At 39.2% G+C, this 8,800-nt stretch overlaps 1 protein-coding gene across 1 annotated transcript; it reads right to left on the bottom strand.

The window, feature by feature from the left end:
• Positions 1 to 6,581: 6,581 nt before the first annotated feature.
• Positions 6,582 to 8,467, bottom strand: LOC119296806. Its single transcript, XM_037574865.1, has 3 exons — positions 8,236 to 8,467; positions 7,943 to 8,142; positions 6,582 to 7,132 (listed from the first exon to the last, which is right to left on the bottom strand). The coding sequence occupies exons 1-3, from the start codon at positions 8,323 to 8,325 to the stop codon at positions 6,808 to 6,810; spliced, it is 615 nt and encodes a 204-aa protein (XP_037430762.1). The 5' UTR covers positions 8,326 to 8,467; the 3' UTR covers positions 6,582 to 6,807.
• Between the last annotated feature and the right edge of the window lie 333 nt (positions 8,468 to 8,800).

The following is an 8,800-nucleotide window of genomic DNA, read 5'->3' as shown; positions in this document are numbered from 1 at the left end:
AGAAACTCTAAATACAACAAAAAAACAACTCAAAATAAATAAAGCAAAAAAATAAGAAAAAAAAGCCCACCTACTGGGCCACAGCGGCCTGCATAAGACTAGAAACCCAAATTCTACTTGGGCCAGGATGCAGGCCCGCTAGCCCAGTAGGCCCAACAGGGCATCACAGTAGAGGTAGGCCCAGAAGGCCTGCTTAAGAGAGGAGCTCGAGACAGCAGCGATGGCGGGGCTTATAAGCAGGTGCGATTGCCCCTCGACTAGCGAGGAGGGACTAAACTTCTGCGCCCCTCGCCTGGCAACGCACACCCTTTAGTACCGGGTCGTGGCTCCAACCGGTACTAAAGGGGGGCCTTTAGTACCGGTTGGTGCCACGACCCGGTACTAAAGGGGGTGCGGTTCCCGCCGGTTCGCCTGGCCAAAACAGACCTTTAGTACCGGTTGGTGGCTCCAACCGGTACTAACGGTGGGTTCTATATAAGAAAACACTTCAAAAAATTGTTAGTTTCTCATCTTCTTTCTCCTCTGCCCCGTCGTCGCCGCCCCTCGTCGCCGTCCCCGTCGCCGTCCGTCGCCGTCGCCGTCCCCGTCCCTGTCGCCGCGCCCCGCCCGGCCCGTCCCCGTCCCCGTCGTCGCTGCCCCGTCCCCGTCGTCGCCGCCCCATCCCCGTCCCCGCCCCCCGTCGTCGCGCCTCGCCGGCGAGCTCTTGCCCCGGCCGCCAACCACACACACACACACATTGTTATAGAATTGTTAGCAATCTTTGTGTTTTTTAGTTATAGAATTATTAGAAATGTTAGTTTTAGTTATATAAATGTTAGTTATATAGAAATGTTAGTTATATAGAAATATTAGAAATGTTAGTTATATTAGAAATGTTAGTTATATAGAAATGTTTTTTAGTTATAGAAATATTAGAAATGTTAGTTTTAGTTATAGAAATATTAGAAATGTTAGTTTTAGTTATAATATTTAGAATTTGCATATATGAAATCAAAATCCACCATTTAAAAAATGTTACTTTACTTTTGCAGCATATAGTATTTGTTGTCGACGATGCCCGGCCCGCATCCTCGCCGTCGACCCGTTCGCGACGACGTCCTGCTTCAGAGGACCCATGTCCGGGATTGGGCTCCGCCGGGCTGGCACTGGGAGGTGATACCTTCAGGGGCGCGACGCTTGGTGAGGAACCCGGCCCCGGGTCCCGTTGTCGACCCTCATCTCCTTTGGTGGCGTTCGCGTGGGCCACTTTCGGTGCAGAGGGAGCCGGCCCCGCCGGAGATGGTACGTCGCCGTGTTAGGGAGGAGGATGAGCACGTCCATCGCTACATGGCTGCTATGGACGTCAGGTTCTCCAATACTTGGCAGGTTCTTTGAGGAGATCAGCCGAGCTATGATCCAGTGATGGTTCCTTCACTTTGGTTGTCCACCGCCTAGATTACTCTCTAGTATTCGATCTTTATTAGCTAGCTAGCTAGCTAGTGATGTATTCGATATATAATATTCGAGATGATTTATTCAAGATTATATATATTATTCGAGACAATGTATTCGAGATTATGTCTATTATTCGAGACGACGTATTCTAGATTATATTCGATGATGCTTATTATGTACTATGATTGATTCAGCTTTTCCTTATTAATTGATTGCATCCATGCATTGTAATTTGAATATATTTCTTTTGGATTAGAGGGAGAAGAGGCCCTGTTTAATATCATACGCAATCCTCGCGGGCCAGATGATGATCAGAATGAAGAAGATTATAACGGCTCCGAATATCTAAACAACACCGGGGAGGGTGATATGATATTCGATCGCGATGACCGAATTGATGAAGTCATGAACTATGAACATGACGAAGAAAATGTTGATCTTGAAACAACAAAGACCGGCGAGGTATATATATTTATATAAGCAGGCATCTGGTGATCATCACATGTTTTAAATGACTTGAAGATATATTAAAGAATCGATCTTTCTTCTTTCAGCCATCCGGATCGAGCAAATCTTCAGGCAACATGAAACGAGGCCGGAACAAAAAGTTGAAGGAGGGCGTAAAGTATAATATCGAGGCCATCAAATCTAATGGCGAACCATTAGCGCCTAAGAAGATTGCGGACAAGTTCATTCGTCAATGCGGAGTTCTTGTGAAGAACCAACTCCCGATCTCCCTACAAGAATGGAGAGAGCCAGCAAAGCCACGTCCCGGAGTTAATTTTGTCGACGAACATATGTTTTTGCAATATTTTTCAAAAATTAAAACAACAGAAAAAACAAAAAAAGAATACAAAACAGGGAAAAACGAATTAACAAGGAATCTAGATGGGACGGCCCATTCATAACGATGCCCTACTAACGCGAGCGCACACTCCTTCTCAAGGGAGCTTCTAATTGGGGAAAATCTTATCTGCCGCATTTTGCGGCACATTGTCGACCGATCGCACAGCCTCTCGATACAATGGGCCGACCCATCTGAGCGTGCAAGGAGCACAGGTTTTCTGAACCTTCCGGAAGGTCCCTGATAGGTTTTGGGAAACTGCTAGAAGGTTCCCAAACCCTTTTTTAATTTTTCTTGTTTTCCGCTTTTGTATGGTTTTTTTCTCGTTTGTCTGTTTCCTTTTATTTCTCCTTTTCGCCTCCTTTTCAATTTTTTCCTTTTTCAAGTTGAATTCCCTTTTTCATATTTTTCGAAAAATTCCAACTTTTTCAGACTTTCAAAAAATGTTTGATTTACCAAAAATTTATAGGAATTTCAAAGAATGTTCTTGTTTTGAAAATTTGGTCAAAAATTTAAAAGAAATCCAAAAAGGTACTTTTTTAAAAAATAATTCTAAAATTGGAAAAAAATTAATGGTTCAAAAATGTTTGTGGTCTCAAAATTTGGGTCAGAAATTTAAAAAGTGTTGTATTTCAGAAAAATATTCAAGAGTCATAAAAATGTTCGTGGTTTCTTATTTTTCTTCGGAATTTCATGAAGAGTTCTATTTTTAAACAATTGTTCACAAATTCAAAAAATTGTTCGTGGTTTCAATTTTTTGTTTCGAATATCAGATATGTTCGGTTTTCAAATATATGTTGAAAAATTCAAAAAATATTCGCGGTTCCAAAATTTGTTTGGAATTTTATAATTTGTTCAGAAATTCAAAAAATATTCATTTTTTAAAAACAATTTCGGCTATTTCAAATTATGTTCCTGTCTCTGAAAATTTGTTCAAAAATTCAAAAAAGTTCACACTAGTTCAAATTTTGTTCACTACACAAACTAATTTGGGTCTTGTTCCGGTTCGGAATAGTAGCTCAGTCTGGTTTAGTTCTTTGAGATATTGACTGCTCTACTGCCATGGGTACTGGTCCAGTGAGGTGGCTATGAGCCTATGATACGCAGTCGCAAGCAGTAGTTTCCCTGTTCGAATTCTCGAATCCCTGCCGCCCAGTGTTTTTTGATATTTTTGGTGATGCGATACGGCTCAATGGGCCGGCCCAGTCAGGTGCTGTCCTGTGCGTGCTGCCGCCAATTTGACGCAGCGAGCATCAAATAGAGGTTCCCCCTAATTGGCGCTCTTTGTGCTAGTTAGCGGGCGCGACAATGTCTCACTGCAAGCAAGACAAAGTCAGCTCTCGCTGAAGGCGCCGGCCTAAATAGGCCGGCCCAGCTCACGCGAGGCCACGGCCTCTTATTTTGTATGTTTGACATTTTGTTTTTGTTTTGACTTTTGTTTACACTTCCGAATCTTCTAAACAGATACTCGTAATGGTTTGAAAAATGTTAATCATACATTTGATTTTTTTAATGTGTATAGAAACAATGTTGACCATGTATACGAAAAATGTATATAAGAAATATACAATGTCTGTGAAAAAGCTCATCATGTATTCAAAATATGTTAACCAGGTATTTGAAAAAATGTTAAAAATAATTTAAAAAATGATAATCAAGTGTTCGAAGAATGTTGGATGTATATAGAAAAAATGGTGATTATGTATTGAAAAAATGATGAAATCATTTGATCACGTATGTGAAAATGCTAAGCATTTAAAAAATGTTAAACAAGTATTTCAAAAATGTTAATCAAGCATTTGGAAGATATAAAATCTGTTTAGAGAAATGTTGATCATGGATTCCAAAAAATTTTAATCTTGCATTTGATAAATGTTGATGAAGCATTTGATAAATGTTGAAATGTGCATAGAAATAATGTTGACCATGTACTAGAAAAATGTTAATAAAGCATTTGAAAATTTAAAGTGTGAATGGAAATTTTTTTGATCGGGTATTCAAAAAAGTTTTCAAAAACATGTATTTAAGAAAAATGTTGAATGTGTATATAAAAATGTTGACCATGTATTAAAAAGATGTTAATAGTCTATTCAGAAAAATGTTCAAAAACATGTATTTAATAAAGATGATGTATTTGAAAAATGATAATGTGTATGAAAAATTCATATGTACACTAAAAATGTGTATTGTGTACTGATAAATCCTGTCAGAAACAAAAGAAAAATAAAGAAAACCAAGTTAAAACAAAAACCAAATAAAGAAAACAAAGAAACCCAACTAAACCGAAAAAAATGAGAAAACCATCTAAAAATTGTGTATAGTGTAGTAAACCATTCAAAAAAGGAAAACTATAGTGTAATCAAGAATACCGATGAAAAAAGAAAAAAAATCATAGTATATCGAAGAAAAGAGAAAAAAAATGAAGAAAACCGATGAATAAATATAGAATCGAAGAAAAAACGAAAAAATCATGAAATGAAAATAACTAAAGAGAAGAACCATGGAAGAAAACTAACGTAAAAAACAAAAAATCCAGCAAAGAAAACAAAGAGAAAAATAAGAAAAACGTATAGAAACTGAGGATTGTGCCCTCGCCTCGCGCTGAGGATTAGGCCTTGTACAATGGGAGGTACTTAGAGAGATGCTTAGAAAAATAAACCGGGTTTTTCTGAAGCACCGGTGCCTATTTCTACACGAGAAACGCTTAGTTAAGCGTCTATCCTGTACAAATAAGCACCGATGCTTAAGAAAAGTCTGCTTTATTTCTCTAAGCACCTCCCCTAAGCACCTCCCATTGTACAAGGCCTTATGCTGGTTCGGTTCCCTATGGACTTTGATGTAATTTCCTTTCTTTATGGGGTGCGCTGTACCACTGCTTTTGTTTAATATAGTCTAGGGTCCTTTTCGCCAAAAAAAGTGATGAAACAAGAAAAAAAACGGAGAGAGGCGAGCGAACTATCGATCAAATGCACTCAGCGAAGGAAAAAACCCCGAAAAAACAGGCCCGACCAGTAGCTATGCTAAAAAGCTTCAACGCGAGTATCATCCATCTCGCATAACGCAAGATATAGTCAGTTAACGGGCTTCCGTTCGCACGGTCGCTAGCATGAGTTGGCCCACCAGCGCACGAGCTCGCTCGGGAAATTCCCCAAATGGTTGTACTACTGACGCTTGCTCGAAAAATGTCCCAGAAAACTTTTTTTCAATTGTTGAATTCTGAAAACAAAATCAAAAAAACATCAAGAAAAGTTCAGCAATTCAAAAAATTTGACCAATTTTGAAAAACGTTCAGGAACTTGAAACAAAGTTCACCAAATTTGCAAAAAGATCGTGCATTTCAAAAGGAAAAAGGAAAAATGAAAAATAAAATAAATCTAAAGACAATAGAAAATAATGCAGGATAAAGGAAAGAGAGAAAAGGAAAAGAAAAAATAGAACAAGAAAAGAAAAGAAAAGAAAAACCAAACAAGAGCAGTCCAGTAAAAACATTAATTAATCAGAAAAAACAAGAAAACCCGGGATGAGGTTTCTCCCATTCCATCCTTACATGGGCCGGCCAAGCCGAGAGCGCCTTTAGCCCAGTTAACGAAATGCATTCCACCCTTGGATGGTCCGGCCGAGGTAAGAACGCCTTTAGCGCTAGCTAACGAAATGCATGTTAACGGGCGCTGAAGGTGCCGAAGAGAAAATGCCCTCGGTCTCACACTAGACGGGACATAGTCGCTTCGTGCAGGGTAGGGGCGCGTCTATAACTCACTTATAGTGAGATACGCCATCGCCTTGCCTGAAGTGTTGTGTTCATGGACCGGACCAGTAATGCTATTGGTTCTATTCTTTTTCTGTTAGTTCACTTCGTCTCATTTTTTTCATTTCATTTTTCTATTTTTGTCATATTTAAAAGAAATACATATATTTCACAAGGAATCATTCCAGTTTTTAAAGTATAATATAGCTTAAAAATGTTTCCTATGTATAAAAACATGTACAATATGTATGAAAAAAGTTGACATAAAAACATATATCTGAAAAATGGCAATCATGTATGTAACACTGAAATACGTCTAGATACATTTGTTTTAGCGTCAATTAACATAAGATGAAGACAATATTTGAAAAATGATAATGTATATAAGAAAAATATTTCTTATGTATACCAAAAATGTAAAATCTGTGCCAAAATAGTACACATCAAACATATAGCTAAATTAATATTAATCATATATTTGAAAAATGTAAACAAGTATAGAAAAATGTTTCTACTGTATATGAAAAATGTACAATCCATATGATAAAAAGTAGCCCTCAAACCCATATTACGAAAACAATTTAATGATGTATGTAAGAAACGATAAGCATGTACACCATCCGTTTCAAAATACTTGTTATGGTTTTAGTTTGAATTTGAACTAAAACCACCAAGTATTTTGGAATGGAAGGCCGCAACGAGTGCCTTCCACTTACGACGTCCAGAAAGCATGTTCCTCCTTTTGGAAGGCAAAGACAACCGTTGCATAGTGGCAGAGCTAACTTCAGACTTCATTTGCTGGCACAGGAGCAGAAGCGTAGGCGCTGTCTTTAGATGTAGCTGTTGGCGCCGAAGGAGATGTAGTGGTTGGTACCAAACGAGGATTATTGCCCGCGGTTGCTTCGTGGTGGTCATTTTTCTGAGTAAGAAGATACGAGGAGACCACAAGGGCGACAACTACAAGAAACAGAAATGTCGCGTCCACGAAGACTGCGACACCTCCGACACCTCCGGCACAACTACTATTCCCAATAGTTTTCTCCATAGATCCTTCAATCCCTAATAGGGCGCCTCCCAGGAAAGCTAGCACCGCTATGATCGCTAGGATCCTGCAAGTATACATGTATGGCATAGAGACCACATTAGTTAATACTACTTAAACAAACAATCCACCAAGTATATATAGATTTTGTTAAACTTCAGTCTGAAAATTTTAAGCAAAGGTGTATTCTTTTTTAAAACCGTAGAGAACGAACGTTCTCCTGGGTCCCTGCTGCCTTCCAGCACGACAGAGCCTGCACCATATAATTTTGACTCACATGGCCGTGCAGTCGTATGATCATGATGCATACATGACATTGACACGGCAACCTCAACTGTCACTGTGACAAATTATGATGACATGTAGCGATTTGAATTGTGAGTTGCCTAAGGGCATGCATAGTGATTGATAAAGCAGTCTTATCTTAAATCCGTCAAGTAATCTTGATATGACAATAAAAATGGTGTACAACAAGTTATACCTAAATATGTGATGAGAGATATTGTTGCTAACAGAACATATCTTAATTAAGAGAAAGCAAACCTTTTCTCTCGTTTCTCTCTCATTAATCTCAATAATTATCCTACATGACACTTTTAATATAGTATCATTGTATATGTCTTAAGTTCATGGACCCTCTTGCGTGATTTTCTACCAGATTGACTGTTCTGTACCTAGGTTTCAAGTTTACCGCCCATGGTGGAATTTCCTCCTTTTTTCTAAAAAATTCATACAATATTAATTTTAGTGTCAAGTTTTTTTTTTGCCTGAAGATGATATTTTCCTTGACTACTGACAGAAAGCAGCTGGACCCTAAAAAAAAAAGACAGAAATCAGCTGAGATATGCAGCTTTCAGTGACAAAATTATTTACATACCATGAGATGACATAAAAAACGACGGCGGCGATGCGATTGGCCCTCTTGGGATTCTGCCATGCCCCACAGCAGCCGATGGCCACGCTAGCGAGAATCTGTGTCGTTAGCGCCAGCACGGCCGCCACGACGCCGCAAGCCGTCGCCGGCGATCGCTCGTACTTACACACGCTGCGGTCATCGTGGTCATCCTGATAGCTTCTCTGCATGAATGAGTGCACACAGTTAAGAATAATCACCAAAATTACTATGAACTACTGTACAACTAGATTATTGGTTGGCCAGAGGTTGCATACCAGCCCCAAGAAAACCGCGCTGATGACCCCGAAGATGACAGTCATCACGGCGATGACGGTGGTCGCCACCACGATACCTTTCTTCCCCATGGATGATCACACTACACTCCTAATCGGGGCAGATGAGTTGGATAGTGCATTAGGCGCAAACACATGCATTTATAGATAGATGAGCAGGTGCAGGAACACAATGGTAGCTCGAATATGATTACTCGACGACGGGCTAACTCATGCATGAAGATTATCAATCGCATTAACTGCTCCATTTCTTTGTAGTAAGCTAGTTGCTCCGTTCCTAAATATAGGCCTTTTTAGGAATTTCGACATGGCTACATACGGAGCAAAATGAGTGAATGTACGCTCTAAACTATATCTATATATATCCGTATGTAGTTCATAGTGAAACCTCTAAAAAAACTTATATTTAAAAACAAAAGGAGTACCATATAAAGGTGATACTTCGATCCAAATCAACTATCACAATTCTAATACAACTTCCCTAAAGTACATATTATTAAGTTGCGCCTAGCCAAGAGTTTTGTCAAGGATTCAATCGACCCGAGTG

This window comes from Triticum dicoccoides, chromosome 5A (genome assembly GCF_002162155.2).
Source record: "Triticum dicoccoides isolate Atlit2015 ecotype Zavitan chromosome 5A, WEW_v2.0, whole genome shotgun sequence".
NCBI classification, from domain to species: domain Eukaryota; kingdom Viridiplantae; phylum Streptophyta; class Magnoliopsida; order Poales; family Poaceae; genus Triticum; species Triticum dicoccoides.
Note: the sequence above shows the minus strand (reverse complement) of the source record. Positions and strands in the feature narration are given on the sequence as shown.